The sequence below is a fragment of the Aplysia californica genome, unplaced genomic scaffold, assembly GCF_000002075.1.
Source record: "Aplysia californica isolate F4 #8 unplaced genomic scaffold, AplCal3.0 scaffold00902, whole genome shotgun sequence".
NCBI classification, from domain to species: domain Eukaryota; kingdom Metazoa; phylum Mollusca; class Gastropoda; order Aplysiida; family Aplysiidae; genus Aplysia; species Aplysia californica.
In genome coordinates this window covers 46,705-65,493 of record NW_004798172.1, presented here as the reverse complement: position 1 = coordinate 65,493, position 18,789 = coordinate 46,705, and the positions used below count along the sequence as shown (strand labels likewise).

Sequence of the window (18,789 nt, the reverse complement as noted above, 5' to 3'; positions counted from 1 at the left end):
ATATAATTGCAAACAAGCATAATAGTGATAATATTTGAGTCGTGTACGTGTATTGGGAAAGGAGGGGGTGGGGGGTAGAGGTGGGCAAAATCCGGATAATCCATAAGGATAACCGGATAATTCTCAATGAACCATTATCCGAATTCAGACTCTAAACTCTCTTTCCTGACCCGTTTGCCGAAGCGGGTGCACCCATTTGTTGAAGTAATAATAACCCGTTTGTCAAAGTTGTTCTAAACCATTTGCCGAAGCGGTTCATATCATATTATTAGCCGAAGAGGTGCACTAAAATATAATCCGGATTTTGCTGAAGCGACTCATTGCCCAGCTCTAGTGGGGGGGGGGGGGGGGGGGGGGGGGCGGCAAACTTTTTTGAAAACATTTGTTTTTTCCCCCCCCGGGGATTCCCGCAACCCTATTTTCCCCGGGGGGGGCCCCCCAACACTGTAAAACTTGGTTTGTTTTCAATACCCCATGCACTCGGTCCCACAAATACCGAACGACGTCAATGTATTATAATTATTGTGGTCCCATTATTAACAAACTTACGAAGCAGATCATTCGTTTGTGTGTAGTATTCGTGTGTGTGTGTGTGTGTGTGTGTGTGTGTGTGTGTGTGTGTGTGTGTGTGTGTGTGTGTGTGTGTGTGTGTGTGTGTGTGTGTTTGTGTGTGTGTGTGTGTGTGTGTGTGTGTGTGTGTGTGTATGTGTGTGTGTGCATGTGTGCTCTTTGCATAGGCCTAGTTTATTCAACGTGTTCCGGGTTCGAAACCTGACAGTGCATGAAAATAGTTTTCTCTAAAATATTCTCCTTTCGCCTCCTTTCCTGTAGCCTTTTTGCTCTTACTCCTTGGCTCCTTTTTACAACTGTCTTTCAGCCACACCGTTGGTCTTAGGGTAGGTAAGATCTAACCCCTGGGCCTAGCCTTCTCGGATAAGGGCGGAAAAATCTCGGAGGTCCAGTGTGCAAGTTACACACCTTAAAGATCCCTTAGTGTCCTAAAATCGATAAAAGTAGGCTTCAGCCGCCACCCAGGCAAAATTCAAAAGTACTGCCAACCAAAATGAAAATTTTTAATGTATCCAACGAGCTCAGAAAACCTTTCGCGGTAGCAAGCGCCGTAAAACACTTACAAAAAAAACAAACCAAACCAAACCAAAACAAAACAACAACAAAAAAAAGCCTAGGGAGCTCATGCCTTCCTCGACACCGTAAAAGGTTCCACTTTTTCTATTTTCTTGCCTTGTTTTCATTTTTAGCGTTACCTCCCTTGAATATTACAATGGCTTCTGCCATCTCAACAACACTAAGACGAAGACTTCAACATTTGGACTTCGAACTCAGTGAATTTATGATATAAAGTAATGAAATAATCACTTTATTTAGAATAGATCCAATGAAATGCGTATAATGATTCATGTATTAGATCTAGGGTCTTGGTATTCAGCCTCGATGTTGGGTAAACTAGATTTTCTACTTCAAATCTTTTTATGTCGATGATTTTAATTTAAAAAAATAATTTTTGTGTGCGTTCTCGTTTCTTGTTTTTGTAGGTCTACTCGGAAGACTCGATGAAAGTTGAATGAGGCAGGGAGCATTTCGTTTTGTAAACTTTCCTTATTGTTTTTCCTGACATAGATCTAGATCTTGATCTAAAATAAATCTAGAATCTAGATCTAGAATCTATATCTAGAGATCTATAATATATATCTAGATCTAGATCTGGATCTAGAGATCTAAGTCTAAATAAATAATGACATGTCATGACATCATCATTTAGGCCTGCCTGTACTTAGTTTATTATTGATCTCTGATAACATGAGACCTGAGAAAGAGGTGGTCCTATCATTGCTGAATATAATTAAAGGAAGTGGTTATTCTCACTCCGCATGAGAGTAAAAACAGGATCGACCTCTCACCCTGGGTAAGACTTGCCAGCATTGACTATTCTCACCCGGTGTGAAACAAGACCTGTTTCAAAATTTCCTTATTTCTGAATACACTGTCTTTTTATCGGTGTGGATGGTCAAATTGACAAAAGCTAAGAAAAAATGATGTTATAGCACAAAAGTAAATTAATTTGGTGGTCTACAAAGATGCTACAGCTACAGCTATTTCACTTTTCGAATCGAGCCGAAATGCGGGTCGCCATTTTGTTTTGCCCGGAAGCTCTCGTGCTACTTCTCTCTCTCTCTCTCTCTCTCTCTCTCTCTCTCTCTCTCTCTCTCTCTCTCTCTCTCTCTCTCTCTCTCTCTCTCTCTCCCTACTGACAAAATTGCACGCTTTCAACACAAGAGCACTGGAACGTTTGTTCACGGTGAAGGCTACACTGGTTGGCTTATCATGGTGAACGCACACCGGGTGAGAATAGCCAAAAGGTTCGCCTGCGCTATTCTCACCCGGGGTTAGAATAGAGGTGGCCATAATTAAATGTCCGGCTCTATTTCTCAGAACGCTTTTGTAAATAAACTTGAACTCTATTTCTCCTAACGGTTTCCGTTCTCGAGATTTTTTGGTTATTTGCGAATGGAGTGGCCTGCGCGCGCGCGCACGTGTGTGTGTGTGTGTGTGTGTGTGTGTGTGTATGTGTGTGTGTGTGTGCATGTGTGTGTGAAAAAGAGAGACAGAGAGTGTGCGTGTGTGTCTGTGTAAGGGGTAAATGGGGGGGGGGGGGCGTGTGTGCGTTTAGGAATTTTTTGTGATTTCGTTTTTGCTTTACAAGACTTTAGGGGTGACTAAATGCAAAACAGGTTACTGCCAAATTCGAGCAGTCTTGTTTTCTCGCAGTACCTTTTGAAGGCATTTTCAAATGAAGTATAGTCTGGGAACGTTGCCCCAGCCACAATTGAAGTGTCTGAATATTCAGACATCTAAAATTTTCTAGCTGTAGAAATTGGATTCGATGCAAAAAATGCTTCCCCCCAGTCCTCACAGAAAGGCAGAGAATGAAAGATGACGATGAACTCTCGCAAATAACCAAGAAATCTCAAGAACGGAAACCGTTCGGAGAAATAGAGGTCAAGTTTATTTTCCCAAGCATTCAGACAGAGAAATAGTCACTTCGTAATTAAATAGACTACATGGTATACATGTGATTTCTGTCAATTATAAGGCATTTAAGGGTATGATGTCTTTTTACCGAAACTCTCGAAACTCACCGGAACTCACAAAAAAACTCATCAAAGCTCACCAAAACACAACAAAAACTCATCAAAATAACGCTAAATGGAATCATTTTACTGAAACAATGTCAATATTGTATTTCAAATGAATTGTTTGTGCGTATTAAAACATGACAGACAGAAGGACAGAGAGAGACAGGGAGGGGGGTCTAAATTGATGTAGATGGGCCCTTTTGGACACGAAGTGAAATCAAGGTGGAGGAGGAGCTTGAGTAGAAGGAATGACGACATGAAACGTAGCGCTTTCAGTACTTTTAGTATGGTACTTAACATAATTTAATTTTTGAATCATAGAAGTGGAGGGAACATATATTTATCATGAAAATAAATGTTATGAAGTGTTTTCAAGAATTTAGAATTTTTCTACTTTCTTTTTTTGTTTACAGGTTGTTGTCCTATTTAATGTCCAACCATGTGTCCTGACCTAATCCTAATGAACCAGTGGGGGAAGGAGAATGGTGATCAAGTTATGGCAGGCTAGCTTCATGCAGCAGACAGGAAATATCTGAGGTTGCATCACTTATTTCTTTATAGTCTGTGCCTTGAGAACCATCATCATGGGGGGCTTAAACAGCTGCTGCATCCCTCGCAAGGGCTTTGGTGAGGAGAGACACGCGACCACAAGCACACCAAAAGGCAAAGGTCACCGTCGGAATTTGAGCGCTACGTTCAATCTTTCCACGATTGAGTCGGAGAAGAGCACTGTAGCAAGTCTTGTGAATGTCAACACGGCCGGCGAGGAAGAGCTGATGACCTTACCAGGGATAAACCGGTGTATAGCAAAGAACATCATTGACCATAGGAATCACATAGGAGGCTACCGCTGCACCGAGGACCTGGCACTAGCCTCTGGTGTTGGAGCTGAGAGATTAGCCACAATTCGGGACGACATTTATGTTATTCCCCCCGTCTTAGATGACAGGAAAAGCAGTGAAGGAAAAGCCCCACTTCGTCTGCTGTCAAATGCGAGTGGCGATGACGAGAACGTGACCCAAGTCAACATAAATACGGCGAATGTGTTTGCGCTTCTAAAAGTGAAAGGTATCGGAATGGGAATTGCTAAGAACATTGTTGTGTACAGAGATAAACATGGGACATTTTCATCTGTAGATGATTTGATTAGAGTCAAGGGCATTGGGCCAACATCTCTTGATGCTTTTCGGCAGTATGTGTGTGTTGCAGATAAATTTCCAGTCAACAGTAATGATCATAGTCATCAGAATGGAAAGTCAAGTTGTGATCATTCATCTCGTGGTGGTCTTGAAAATGATTCTGACTACACTCGGAGGTCCACGTCGTCTTTGGAGAACTTGCTAGAAATTTTGGGCCCATTGGCAAAAATCCCGGAGCGACCTAATGTGGCACCAATAACTCTGAAACATAAAAACAGGAAAGTGTTTCGGCTTGCATCCTGGAACTTGGAAAGATTTTCCACTGAAAAGGCAAAGAATCCCGGAGTCAAAGATGTCATTTGTATGACTATTCTAGAAAATGGGTAAGTGCTATTTTTTTTAAGGGGCGGGGTAGGTGTTTTAGTGTTCTGTTTTGGTTAGTGTTTTACGGCGCTCGTACTACATAAGCTCGTATGAGTGCGCTGGAAACATTTAACACTTTTCAGTTTCATAGGAATTTTGAATTTTGCCTGGTGGCAGCCGAAGCCTACTTTTATCAATTTTATGACCATCAAGGGGTCTTTAACGTGTGCAGCTTTCACACGGGACCTCCGAGATTTTCCACCTTTATCCGGGAAAGCCAGGAGTTTGATCTTACCCCAGCATAAGATCAGGGGTGTGGCTGAAAGACAGCAGTGAGAGGGAGCCAAGGAGTAGCAATAGAAAGGCGGCAGAAAGAGTCAAGAGCCCGGATGAAGGTGTAAAGGGGAGGGGAGGAGGGGACACAAAGTGGAGACAAAAGCAGAAGGCAGAACATGGTTAGAGAGCAGGAAAGCAAGTGAAAGGAAAACATTTTAGAGAAGAAAATTTTCCGTCGCTGTCAGGTTTCGAACCCAAACCCATGACCAATTGAATGAGAGGCAAACACCGTAACCTTGAGAGCCCCCTGACTAGTGTCTTTTGAGTACTAAAGGTGAATTGGATGCAGACATAGAAAGTACTATTTTAATGTTTAACTTTTTTTTTTAATGTCCAAAGCAATCTGCATGTTTTTCATGGTTGTTTGGTTGTTTTTTGTTTTTTTGTTTTGTTTGTTTTTTGTGGGTTTATTTTTTTAGGGGGGGGGGGGGGGGGGAATTGGTTGTTGGTCAAGTAAAAGGTTTTGAGCAAATGAAAGAGATCACAGCCAGCTCTCCCTTTTCTCTCCTTTAATTTGAAAGTTGACTTGTAAACTCTGAGGGTGTGTGGTTGGCGGGTGGTCTGGTGTGGTTTGCTTCTTCTTTCCTATCAAACATCTATCGTCTTTATCTCCCCTCCTTTTTTGTGTTTACTGTTACTCTCTTGTATGTAACACCTCTAATCTTCGACACTTATATGACTTTATTGTGTTGCAAGTGCGGTAAAACACTTACTAAAACAAAAAAACTCTGAGGGGAGAACCCGTGTTTGTCCCACTATTTTCATTTTTGCGTTTCGTTGTACCCGCTTTCATCCCACGCGTTTTCGTCCCTCATTGATTCAATTACTTTTATAGGTTACTCAATTGCCACCCTGATTCCAAAATGCTTTTATGATGTGCAGGGAAAATTCATTGTTTATCTTCTTATCAACAGAGAATAGAAGTAGGTTTTCATGCTGGATGAAGATTTGAATTAAAAGTTTGCAGAATAAATGTATCTTATAGGATAGTTTCGATTAAAATCCTTGTGAAAAAAAACTTGTTAAAAATCTTTTATGAATACGGGGTAATTAGTTAATGAAATAACGGGGGAGCTGTATCTCAGGAATCCCTGAGGTTAGCCTTGACAGGCATGGTCTGCAATGCTCTCCTCCTTAATGATCTGGACTGTGTTGATGAGCACTTACGACATTATAATGAATCAAATATTCCCTTTTCTTTTGTTTTTTTTCTGAAATGACACTTTTTATTTTGACCTTGGTGATTTCGCCTTCCAGGTTTAGCATCATTGCTGTACAGGAACTGGCTGACGAGGAAGCTCTGGACGAAGTAAGCATTTAGTTAGACTACATGAGTCACTTCTCCTCTCAAACGTGAGACTGTACATATGTGTCGCTTCTCCACTCATGCAAACGTGAAGTGTTGTCTAATACAGCGTGCCCGCTACGGCTGGATCGGGCCGATCGCCTGACTCGGTCGCCTGAAACTTAAAACAAACGTTTTGTTTTTGAGGCGACCGAGTCGGACGATCCCATCCATAGTGGGCACCCTGTATGAAATGATGACTGAATTAACTGTAAACGAGTTTCTTTCAGTTTTGAGGGCTGAAAGTTATATTGTTTTCATTTTTGGAACTTTTGAGTCTTTTTATTACATTATTTTAATCTATTTAGGCTTCTTCTGTATTCTGCCAGGATATCTAACTGATAGATCATCAACCCTAAGTGAGTGGGTCGTTGGCGGGTGCTCCTGTGTGGTTTGCTTCTTCTTTCATATCATACATCTATCGTCCTTTTCTCCCTTTCTTCTTTTTTATGTTTGTTTCTCTCTCGTAACACCTCTAATCTTCTGGCGCTCATGACTTATGACCTTATGCAGTTGCGAATGCCGTAAAACCTCTACTAAAACTTCATAAAAACAAAAAAACGTGAAGTGTTGTCTCTAAGATGATGACTGAATTAATTGTACGCAAATGTCTTTCAGTTTTGAGGGCTGAAAGTTAAATTGTTATCATTTTTGGAACTTTTGAGTCTTTTTGTTACATTAATTTGATCTATTTAGGCTTCTTCTGTATTCTGCAAGGATATCCAACAGATAGATCATCAACCCTCAGTGCAACTGATTTCTATGGTTTTGTGTGTTTGTACTATTTCTTAGTGTATGAACCCCATACCCCCCCCCCCCCCCCCCAACCAATCATCCCCTCAACTTCACAGGGCTATGTGTAGTTTTTTAAATGTACCTTTTTTTGTTATTTGTCCAACATTGTCTTCAGTGTTATTGGGAATTATTATATGAATGTAAAATATTTGTTTGGACACTCTTGCTCTTTTGGGTGATCGAACTATAATGAGCCTATTTTGGGGTAAAATATGCGTGCAAGAATATATACATATATGCATGATGTAACTATTCAGCTCTTTGGTCATCTAGTCACTTTGTATTTTGATGTATGTTTGTGGTTTTGATCTTGTTCAGATTGTCCAAGAACTGAACCACCCAACTCTTCCCAATGTGAAAAAGTGGTCAGGACGAAGGGGCAAGTGGGCATGTGTGGTTTCGAAAGCTGCTGGGCGTATGTTCCAAGTAAGTTTTGTGTGGCTGGTTGGCGGGTGCTCTGGTGTGGTTTGCTCCTCCTTTCCTATCAAACATCTCGTCCTTCCTTCTTTTTCGTGTTTGTTACTCTGTTGTAACACCTCTAATCCTTACGTTATTTTGATTGTGCTCTGTTAATGTATAGATGTTTGGTGCACTTGGTACTGTTTGATCATTTGTCAAACATAGGGATGCAGCCAATTAGTGAATTTCACAATATTTGATCATATTAAAACGGCAGCCTTTTTCTTAAACATTGATTGAGATGTAAAATATGGTACCAAAATCTGCAGTAAACGTAGACCTTTCTTTTATGGAAGAGACACATTTGTCATACAGCTACTCTGAAAACTTCGTTTTTTGTAACTATGGTTAGTGGAGGGCTAATGCTTTTATCATTCTTTTCCTGTGGAGGTTTTTATTCTTTGTTTTCTCTCCTGATCTAGTAATCCACTTTGTTTTGGACGAGCCTGTTCCTTCTGTTCTTACTATTATCATAAATAATAAATTACTTTTATTTGTCCGAGAAGGGCTCTTTGGTTTACTATGGCAAATGTACATACATACATAAATACATAATTATAAACATGTACATACATAAATACATGCACAAATACATACATAAATACACACTATTACACAAATACAGAACAGTTTACCACCATTCCATTGTCGGTCGCCACTGTGCAGCGCCCTGTATTTTGAGCTAGGTTTGTCATGTCTTGCTCAAGGACACATCCCAGTGACCACCCATCTGATCCCCGTGTCACTGACACTTGCTTGACATTGCTTGAGTCTAAACACACTGCTCACTTAGCCAGTGGAGCCCCCAATATTCTGTTTCTAACGTAATGTGGGGGTTTTATTTTCGGGCTGACTCATTTTATGTTTTTAACTCAATGGCCTTGATCAAAAGGTTTGCCTGCCGGTGTATTGATTTTACTGAAATGTACCTGATGATATCAGTTGTCACCACTTTGTCCCAGCTGTAGGGAAGTCTTACTGTTATCACATTTTGTGCGTGTGTGAGGGGGGAGGAGGAGGGGGGGGGGGGCACTGTTTTATCATAACAAATGACGGCATGTATGCTGAATCAGTCTGCGTATTATTATTATGTTCTGTGTTGATTGTGCAGTTGACTAGTGTGGGTGGTGGGTGCTCTAGTGGGGTTTGCTCCCTCTTTCCTATCAAACTTCTATTGTCGTTATCTCTCCTCTTTCTTTTTTGTATATGTTACTCTCTCGTAACACCTCTAATCTTCGGCACTTATATGACCTTATTGTGTTGCAAGTGCCGTAAAATTCTTACTAAAACTAAAAAGAAGGGGAAAAAGAATATTCATTGCCTTATAACGAATTTTTTATTTGTTGATTACTGAAACATATGCTGGTTGGTGAGCTGTCCGGGTATATGATTCTCTGATTTAGTATCATTCTGGGCCATGGTACAGATGGGTGTGGTTCAAATCTTTAATAGGAATGTAGGTAATTTCAAGAGTTTTTAAGGCTTTCCACTAGCATAGCTTGTTCTTATGGACATTAAATATTCAAATCCTACCTCCTATGTTTGGGTGTTGATGGGATGTTAAATTAATACTGTGGGCTTTTTTTTTTTCGCCAGTCCCAAATCTAGACCTGTCTCTGCACTGATTCATTGGTGCAGTGGGTGGCTAGCAGGTGCTCCGGTGTGGTCAGGTTGTTATCACTCCTCCTTTGTGTTTGTTACACTCTTGTAACTTTTCTCATCTTCGGCACTTGTACGACCTAATTGTGTTGCAAGTGCCGTAAAACTCTAACTAAATCGAAGATGCGCTGGGTGGTTGGAGGGTGCTCTGGTGTGGTTTGCTTCTTCTTTACTATCAGACATCTATCGTCCTTATCTCCCCTTCTTCATTTTTATGTTTGTTACTCTCTTGTAACACCTCTAATCTTCTGGTGCTCATATGACCTTATGCAGTTGCAAGCGCCGTAAAACCTCTACTAAACTAAAAAAAAACTAAATCAAGGACGCGCTAATTCATGTTTGCCACCATCCTCTTGTTGATACTTCCGAGATAAGAATAGAAGTTACTATAATTAGAAATATATGTGTATGTGCTTTTTGTTTTTGTTTTTCAGAGTATGGAGTACCTGGGATATTTATATGACAAGTCTCAAAATATTGAGATTGTGCATCATTCCTTGTTACAGAAGAAAGAGGGGCATAAAAAGCCATTTGTGAGAATGCCTTACATGGGTATATTCAAAGTGAGTTTTATTTTGTTAGTCTGCATTTTACCTTTGAAACTGTTTTTCCCAATTAAGACAAAAATGGTACATATTTAGTACACACCTTGTCATAAGATTATTTGTAAAGAAGAAATCTTTTAAGTTTTAAGTTTAAGTTGTAGATTCATTGTGTTTGTGGTTGGCGGGTGCTCTTGTGTGGTTTGCTCCTTCATTCCTATCAAACATCTATCTCCTTCATCTCCCCTCCTTCTTTTTTTTTTTGTGTTTGTTTCTGTCTTGTAACACCTCTAAACTTCGGCACTTATATATGACCTTATTGTGTTGCAAGTGCCGTAAAACACTTACTTATTACTTAAACTAGTAGATTCATCTAAGGTGTATGCTCAAAAAGGTGCAAGAGAGCATTGTCATTGAAATGTTTTGGAGCTTTGCAATCTTTATGGACTAAAATATCTTTTTTTGTACTTAACTTTAAAAAAAGAGTAAACATGGTGTGAAGGGGATGAGGTTTTTTAATTTTTAGGGGGTTCAGAACTTTTTGTTTCTAAGAGTAGATTCTATTTGGGGGTTTTTTCAGTGTTTTTGGTTTGTTGAGAGTTGATAGTGTTTTTTCTGTTGTTTGTTTGTTTTTGTTTTTTTGTTGTTGTTTTTTTTTGGTTGAGGGGGGTTGTGTGTATGCCTGTATTAGGAAGTGCCATGGACACCAAATCTTTAACTTCTCTTCCTTCCGTCCACCTCAGATCAACAACAATTTTGACTGTGTGGTTACCAATGTCCACTTAAAGGCTACCGGTCTTGATGACCGCGACAGACACAGAACAGAGAAGGAAGTGGGTACTGTCACTGATTTGATTGATGTGATTAAGGCGGAGATTCGAGGTAAGCATAATGGGGAGTGTACATGATTTGTTAATACATTTTCAGTTCCTTGCTTTTTGGTACAAGTCGTCGCTGTTGCAAGAAAAATGAATAACTCCAATATATTTTCATCCCTCTGTAAAACAGGATCAAACAGTACTTCAGTTTTCTTGTCACAGCGGTGATGTAATCTCTTTTCATCAAGTTTTGTATAGTTCTGTTTTTAGATAGCTTTTCAATTGCTAGGTAAAGTACTTTTTAAAACTTTTTTTAACCTAAAAATCATAAATCCATTGAAGCTTTTAATATTGGAGGCTCTGAATTTTGTACAATTTGATAGGTGGTCTAGTGAGAGCATGATATCCCCCCCCCCCTTTTTTTAAAATAAAATGTGAAAAGCTGTGAAACAGTATTTAAGCAAAGTTGGAGAAATGCTTTAATGAGGATGTTCTATGTTTTATCATGATGTGAAAAGCATATTTTGACCAAAATACCGATTTCAGCACTTTGTTTTCTTTTTCACAAATAACTAACAGAATTTAACTATTTTCATCATGTTAGCTCTGTCTGTTATACGAGACCTTACTTGGTCCAATCAGTCTGATGAAGGGGGTTTTTTTTGTTCAGAATTATGTTGACCATGTGTGTTTGCAATCTCGTGATTTAACCCTAGTGGCGCTCATTTGACCTTATGCAGTTGCAAACGGCGTAAAACCCTGTACTATAATTTTAAAAATCCGTGACTCGTGTTTTACTGTCATATCCATACGACTAGGGGAATTCTGTGCCACCACTTTTCGAAGAGGAAATTTACTCTGTAATCCGATCCATACACTGTGCATAGCAGTCTGTTAAAACGATTTTTTGAGAAATACTGAAAGTTTCAAAGAAATCTTCGCACTAGATCTAGAAGTATTCTAAAATGTGAAGAATACATCCCCAGGGGTACAAAATGAGCCCAGGGCGTACGGATAGGGTTAAACTAGTGAGGCATGTGTCTCAGGTGCCAAACTAAGATGAATATACATGTGGCCTGCTCAGTGTAAGACTACTGTACACACCATCATTAAAAGTGATGTATGACAGAGTCCTGCACTGAGCAGTAGCTGTGCATGAATCTGCTCTATTTTAGTGGGAACAACTTTTGAAACTGAAAGACTTATTAGTTCAAGTTTTTTTGTGTTTTTTACTTCATCCAGGTGAGAAAGATGTCATCATTGTCGGAGATTTCAATCTCGAGCCAGACACAGAAGGTAAGTCGAAGTTAACTCTTTGCGGTCACACAGCCAGCAGTACAAAATCCCCCGATCTGGTCACCCAGCCAGGAGAGCGACTGCAACGGACTTCTCGCGCTGGCATGGCGCAGAACTACACCAGGTGACCAGATTGGATAATTTTCACCGGTGCATTATTGCCAAGTGACCTCAAAGTGTTAAGTAGAATGTCTTGAATAGGCATTAGAGCTTCCTTGCTTTGACCTGTCCCCGTCGTTTTATGCAAGAAAAATTATAAAATTATGCAAACTGAGCCCAAAAATGTCAAATTATGGGATTCTGTTAATTTTAACAATGAATGATTTAGGAAAATAATCAGAAATTATGCAAAAAATGATCAAATTTTGCTAAATTATGCATGGTGCATAAAACATCGGGGACAGTTTGACTGTCCAATGCTCAGTGTGTTGCGGGTTCGTGCGGGTTCGCCCCCCCCCCCCCCCCTTTGTCCTACTTCGTAGCATCAGTGAGCAATACTGTCTCTTGCTATTTTTTCCTCCACAAAGAGAGGGCTGCTTCATTAGCTCAGTTGGTGTCATGCAGGGCTTCCATTTCAATGACCCATGATTTACATCCTTAATAGTGGTTGGGCTACCGTATTCGTAGTCGTGAGGTTGCGGGTTTGGGGTTCGAGCCGCGGGCCAGACGTTTTTTCTTTGGGAAAGGCACTTTACACGAATTTTCCTCACTTCACCCAGGTGGGAATGGGTACCCGGCTATAGACAGCGAAAGATCTTGTCAGTTTGTTAGTGTTTGAGCGCTTAACTAGCTGCTTGCACTGCATGCTTTCCGGGAAGCTGAGAATGTTTCTGAGTGTTCTATTGTCTGCTGGGGTAATGATATAGTGTAAAGTGCATAGAGCCTGCCTTTGAGTGGGGACATGCGCTGCACAAATGCTGTTTATTATTATTATTATTCATAGGATGTTTATGAATTTAAACTGTTTGGGGAGTTTTTAAGGCTCTCCATTTACTTGCCTTGGTCCTGTCAGAGGTGGAGATTAAATTCTGAGGTCCTGCCTCTAGAATAATCTTACAGTTTACAGTGTTGAATATAGCATTAAACTCATCCCATGTGTATAGAGAACATATCAGTGGTGTTGTAAGAAGTAGGTCTACCTTTCTTTTTTGGTTCTAAAACGGTTGCCCAGGTCGATTTGCAGGTCCTGAATCAAACTCAGAAGTGAGCATGTACTTTAAATAGTATAAAAATACTGTGGACTAACGTGTGTCCTTTCTCAACATTTAAATCAGAAGGTTTTTTTGTTGTTTGGATGAAAAATTTCTAAGAACAAATATTTACTGTTGGAGCATAATACCATTGATATGCCATCCAAATTGCAGCTTTATGTTAAGCGAACAATCTGTTTAATGTTAAACATAGTCACTTATTATCCTCATGTTTACGTGTGATATTTTCAATATTTTCCGGCCCTGTTGACACAAGCTACATCATGTCAAAGGCAGGCTTCTTCAGTCTTACTTGTCAGGATCTACACAGGCTGAGTGGGACACAGTGTCTCAACAGAAAGACGGACAGACTCGATAAAAAAGACTGACCTGCATGGGAATTGAACTCTTGTCTTTTGCAAGCAGCGGCAAAGAGCCTCAACATTTAATTGCAGACGTCGGGTCATGTTTTATCAATTGTGCTGCCTGTTGATGGCATCACCCATTCGTGATCAGCTTTCTAATTTTACAGTGCATTTTTCATTTGGTGCTTATTATATCAAGTAAAAGCTGAGCTTGTTCTTTCTTGACAAGAAAAATGAGTAACTCTTCTTAATGCCTAGTTTCTCATTTCCACCAAACATTTGTACTGTGCTGTATGGCTTTCTTTTGGTGTGATCAAGTTGGCTTTGTAAGCCAGCTTATAATTTTATTAACCCTTTGCCATCATATTTTGGGGGAAATCCAAAGAAACTGAGTTGTAAACATCGCCAATCGACGAGATGAGGTGGCAGGGTGTTAAGTGTGACAATGTCTATGATTTCTTTTGATGACAGAAATGACAGTTTCTTATGATTTGAATATTATGCCTACTATTATTTTTCCAGCTTTCAGCACTTTGAAGTCTGAAGATTACACGCCTTGCATCCCGGCAGACACCCACACCAACATAAGCAACAGCAATGTTTCTGGCAGCAAGAACTATGACAATCTCTGGATCAACAAAGATACTCGCAAAGTGTATACAGGTGAGGACTTTTTTGGTTCAGCACAGTTGCTCCTTTTTTGGGTTGGTTCTATCACTTCCTTTCCATTTCTTATTCTCATGTTCAAATTGGTCGCTTTTAAGGACTAGCGGGCTAGCCCAGATTTCGGGGGTTTCCAGAAATCTTAGTCTCCACCAAAAGTGTGCATTTCCCTACCTATAGGAGAAGTTTGGTTTCATTGGTGAGTTTATTTGTTTGATTATAGAGAAAACTCTCCTTGTCTTTTAAAGAAACTGAACAAGGGGCAAAAACTTTACCTTCAGTTTTCTCAACACAGCATTTACGGGATAGCCCCCCTTGTGATTTAAAGCGATCAATTGGGGTTGGGGTCATTCAAAGTTTTTATCATGCCGTCAGCTCCCCTCTGTTGTCAAGTTGTTTATGGAGACTCGCTATAAACTCTCAATTATTTTGAACCTTCTCAAAGCAGCAGAATTCTTTCTGGTTTTAAATGATTGGGGTGGCGGGGGTTGTTATAATTGGATGCTTTGTCTTAACCTTATCCGTAGGCCCTGGAGTCATTTTGTACCCCGGGTCTGTATTATTCACATTTTAGAATACTTCTAGTGAGAAGATCTCTTTGAAACTTTTAGTATTTCTCGAAAAATCATTTTGGCAGACTGCTGTGCAAAGCGCACGGATAGGATTAATGAGTAAATTTCCTCTTTGGAAAGTGGTGACACAGAGTTCCCCACATCGTATGGATATGATAGTAAAACATGATGTACGGATGGGGTGAAAGACAAGAAGCAGTTTCCATAACTGGTAGTCTAGGATATCATCAGATGCAGTTTCCTTTCTACCAATGATAGAATATGGGGGTTGTGACCTTTCAGGGGTCATATTATAGAGTTTGTGAAGTGGTTTCAGATATGATAGTATTTTTTTTTGGTGTGTTTTTTTCATAACCTCTTTTGTGACTAACATCATAGTGACCAGCCATCATGAGGCTGACAGATCAATAAAGACCATGGCTGCCAACCATACATTTTTTGCTCACATTAGTCACATCAAATCTTAAGAAGAATCTGTGAGACTGGATTTGTGTGGACTAGGTTTTTGCTTTGAAACTGCAGCATATGTGTCACGACGTGGTGGAATTAGGCGCTCATCAAAATAATAAAGTGGGAGAAAGTGGCATTTTTCTGCTTATTTGGCAATTTTTCTCGAATTTTTGTTTTTTTGTCTTAGCACATTGTTGTCCAATTAAGAACACATTTCTTGGTGGATCTTACTGAAATACGTTGATTAAAGGCACAAAAAACGTTAGTTTTTTAATTTGCACGGACTATCAAGCTATGGAAATAACCAAACTTTGGCGGCCATTTTCTCGCTAATTCTACCTTTGAAACCAGGCGTCCCCTCCTTCTTCAATCTCAAATATCTCGACTTCTGTTCAAGATGGATGGCCATTTTTTTTCACCCTTAGCAAGGCTACTAAACAAGCTTTAAGATGATTCCAATAACTACACATGCTCAAAAATTGACGAACGCCTGATTCCGCCACGTCGCGACACATATGGACACATATCTATTTGATCTGACTGCTGCTTGACCTGTTAGAGTGATGACCTGTTTTGTTTTCCTGCAGGTGTGAGTGGAGTTGTCAGGGATGGCCTTTCCAGTCACTGGATCCCCAACGGTTGGACGTGGGGTGGGGTTGTGAGTGACCACTGCCCTGTGTATGGTCAGTTTTATTCCAACATGGACTTGGATCCAAAGGATATAAATACCAGTGACGTCAGCTTTACCTTGGGCCACGCACAGATTCATCGATGAGACGGCAAGGAGTATTGATGTTAATTAATGTCCGCAATATTCACATGTGTCATATATTTTGTGTCTTTTTCATTTACAAAAAAAATCATGTTTTTCACGGATGCAAGTATTTATTGACATTGGAAAAATAACCCCCTTCTAGTTGTTACAAGACTTTGAAATGAAGATGGATTTTTACTTAGGCCTTGAAAATACAAAGTTTGAAACAAACACTCCTTTATGATGTAAGGATCTTTGTGTGTAAGAACTTCATGAATTTGTCACGTTCAAATATAGACTAGGTTCAACTGTGTTGTCTAGAAGTTTCACCCGCACCTATTCTCAACGGCAGAGCCTACTGAAGTTTGCATTCATCTTCTGAGCTGTGAATTCTAACTGTACAGATGTATCCTCATTTCTATTTCATCTGGGCACCCCTGTTTTATTTAACCAATGCATTTTTTATGGACAAGTGCAATATATAGTCCTTTTCTTTAATTATTGCTTCTATATATATATATATATATATACATGGGAATGCACTATTACACTTTTCCCTCTTTAGATATGGCACCCCTTCACTTTCATATAACTGAACAGATGAAATTTTATACACTTTGTCAGTTGTTGATGTTGCAGTCAAAGTATATATATAAATTTATATATTCATTGGGCTGAGATTTCAGCTTGGGTGAAAGTGAAAGGATTTTTCACTCTCCCAGAGTCAAAATGTTTTATCTACTTTATAATTTGTAGATGAAACCTTTTGAATCTTTGGTTGTGACATTATTTTACTACTTCAGTGAGAATTAGATATGTATGCAACCCTGATAGTTAATGATGAATATTCTTTAACTTAATTAATATTGATAAATTCAGCGTATTTCCTAGAATGTATAGCTGAGAATTCTTGCCACTTTGTACCTGTATTTTTTTTTCTTGTATGCTTTTTGTGATGGTGGGAGTAAAGATGAATAGCAATAATCCTTTCTGGCTATTTTTTTTAGATTTTTCTATACTTAACCTTTTTTGGAAATTCAACATATCATTTTTTTTTTTTTAAATTAGTTTAAGGCTACCCCATGTAACCCACAAATCATTATTTTGTTGAAAACTTTTGTCTCATGACTAGCTAGCATCACTTTCAAAGTAGAATCTCTCTTTGAAGGTAATGCCATTCTCTCATAGTGATTTTTGTCTTTATAAGCAGAAATTTACGATATAATGTCCATAAAAGTATTCCTCTTTTTTTAAAATGCCAATACTGTTTATCAAAATCATGTGGAAAGGAGGTACGATTTTTTTTCTTTTTAATTCTCAAAACATTTGTTAAAGGTAGCTAGGTACGCATTTCGAATTTCTTTTAAAAGTTTGTGTTGCGTCATGCAGACTTTTTTTTGGGATGTTAGTGCTTTTTAATGTTCACTATTTTAATATCGAGGAATTTATCACCTTGTTATACTCGAACCTTAAAAGCTGAGTATCTTGAGGATCTTGTAATCCACAGATGATATGGAAGGGAAGCTGAAATGTTTGATGATATGCTTTTTTTTTTTAGTAAAACTTATTTGTGAATGATTGTTGCCAGTTCACTACAGAAGGCCAGTATGTCTTAAAGTTTTTAGAAAAGCATTGGATAAAAAAATGACGTGAAAAACAGGGAAACTGTATAACATTTTGCCGAGTATACATAACCTGTAACACAGTGAAATTAAATCATTTAGATTCAGTTTTCTGTAAAGCCTGTAGCACTGTAAATTTCAAACATATATTATGCATTTCTACTTTACAGAACTGATTATTTTACATTATTTGATTGTGAATGCTAACGGCAAGGTGGCTTTCATTCTTTTCTCAGTATTAGTTTAGACATTTTGTCACATCAGCTTCTATTGGTCGCTTTTAAGCAAAAGTGGGCTATCCCGAAAAATGCTGTTTTGAGAAAATTGAAGGTAAAGTGTTTGCCTTCTCTATATCCGGACAAATATACGCACCAATGAAACAAAATTTCTCCTACAGGTAGGGCAATGCCCACTTTTGGTGTAGGAAACCCCCGAAATCTGGGTTAGCCTGCTTGTCCTTAAAAGCGACCAATTTAGACACTTTGTCACATCAGCTTACTGTAGACAAGGCTGCTGACTGAGTACACCAACTGGGGACATTGGATAGCCTGTTGACACAATGTGGAAGTCCTGATGATTTTCCACGAATCAGTCACAGATTGCATGTGGTCTGTGATTAGCACAGTTCAGGATATATGTGAGGCATCGTGGTGAAATCAGGCGCTTGTCAAAATAATGAAATCCCAGAAATCAGCTTTTTCCGCCAGTTTGGAAATTTTTTTTTAATTTTTTTTTTTTGGCTCAACCCCTTGTTTGTCCATTTAAGAACACTTTCATGTGTGCATTTTATGGAAAAATGTTGATTAAAGGCACAACAAATTTAAATCTGCAGTTTGCAAGGACTCTTAAGCTATGGAAGTCACCAAACTTTAGCGGCCATTTTCTCGCTAATTTTACCTCTGAAACCAGACGACCCCACCTCCTTCAATCACAAATATATCTACTTCTATTCAAGATAAAATGGATATTTTTTTCTTTGAAAGCAAGGCAAATGAACAACCTTTAAGATGATATCTCTAACTCTATATGCCCAAAAATTGACAAGCGCCTGATTCCACCATGTTGTGACCCATATTGTTTCTCTCCTGCTCAACCCTTTCTTACTTGTCTGTTTCTTCTGCTGTAATGCCTGACCTACAGATTTACTGGAACACACACTGGATCAGTTGACTCTATGCAAATGTCATACTCTTTTGGTCTCTATAGTAGGTAAATGCTTTTTACAACACTTTTGTATTGAGAGAGGCTGTAAAGAAAATGAGAACA

At 39.1% G+C, this 18,789-nt stretch overlaps 1 protein-coding gene across 1 annotated transcript; it reads left to right on the top strand.

The window, feature by feature from the left end:
* The first annotated feature begins 1,281 nt into the window (after nt 1–1,281).
* Nucleotides 1,282–16,007, top strand: LOC101847294 (endonuclease/exonuclease/phosphatase family domain-containing protein 1). Its single transcript, XM_035972914.1, has 9 exons — nt 1,282–1,361; nt 3,569–4,677; nt 6,251–6,302; nt 7,452–7,559; nt 9,686–9,814; nt 10,537–10,675; nt 11,854–11,907; nt 13,985–14,125; nt 15,735–16,007. The coding sequence occupies exons 2-9, from the start codon at nt 3,740–3,742 to the stop codon at nt 15,920–15,922; spliced, it is 1,749 nt and encodes a 582-aa protein (XP_035828807.1). The 5' UTR covers nt 1,282–1,361; nt 3,569–3,739; the 3' UTR covers nt 15,923–16,007.
* The last annotated feature ends 2,782 nt before the right edge of the window (nt 16,008–18,789 follow it).

Excerpts from the sequence above, each read along its gene's own strand:
- LOC101847294 (XM_035972914.1), top strand. The coding sequence starts at position 3,740 with ATGGGGGGCTTAAACAGCTGCTGCATCCCTCGCAAGGGCTTTGGTGAG. Across the intron at positions 6,303-7,451 it reads ACGAGGAAGCTCTGGACGAA|ATTGTCCAAGAACTGAACCA; the intron begins GTAAGCATTTAG and ends GATCTTGTTCAG. Across the intron at positions 9,815-10,536 it reads CTTACATGGGTATATTCAAA|ATCAACAACAATTTTGACTG; the intron begins GTGAGTTTTATT and ends CGTCCACCTCAG.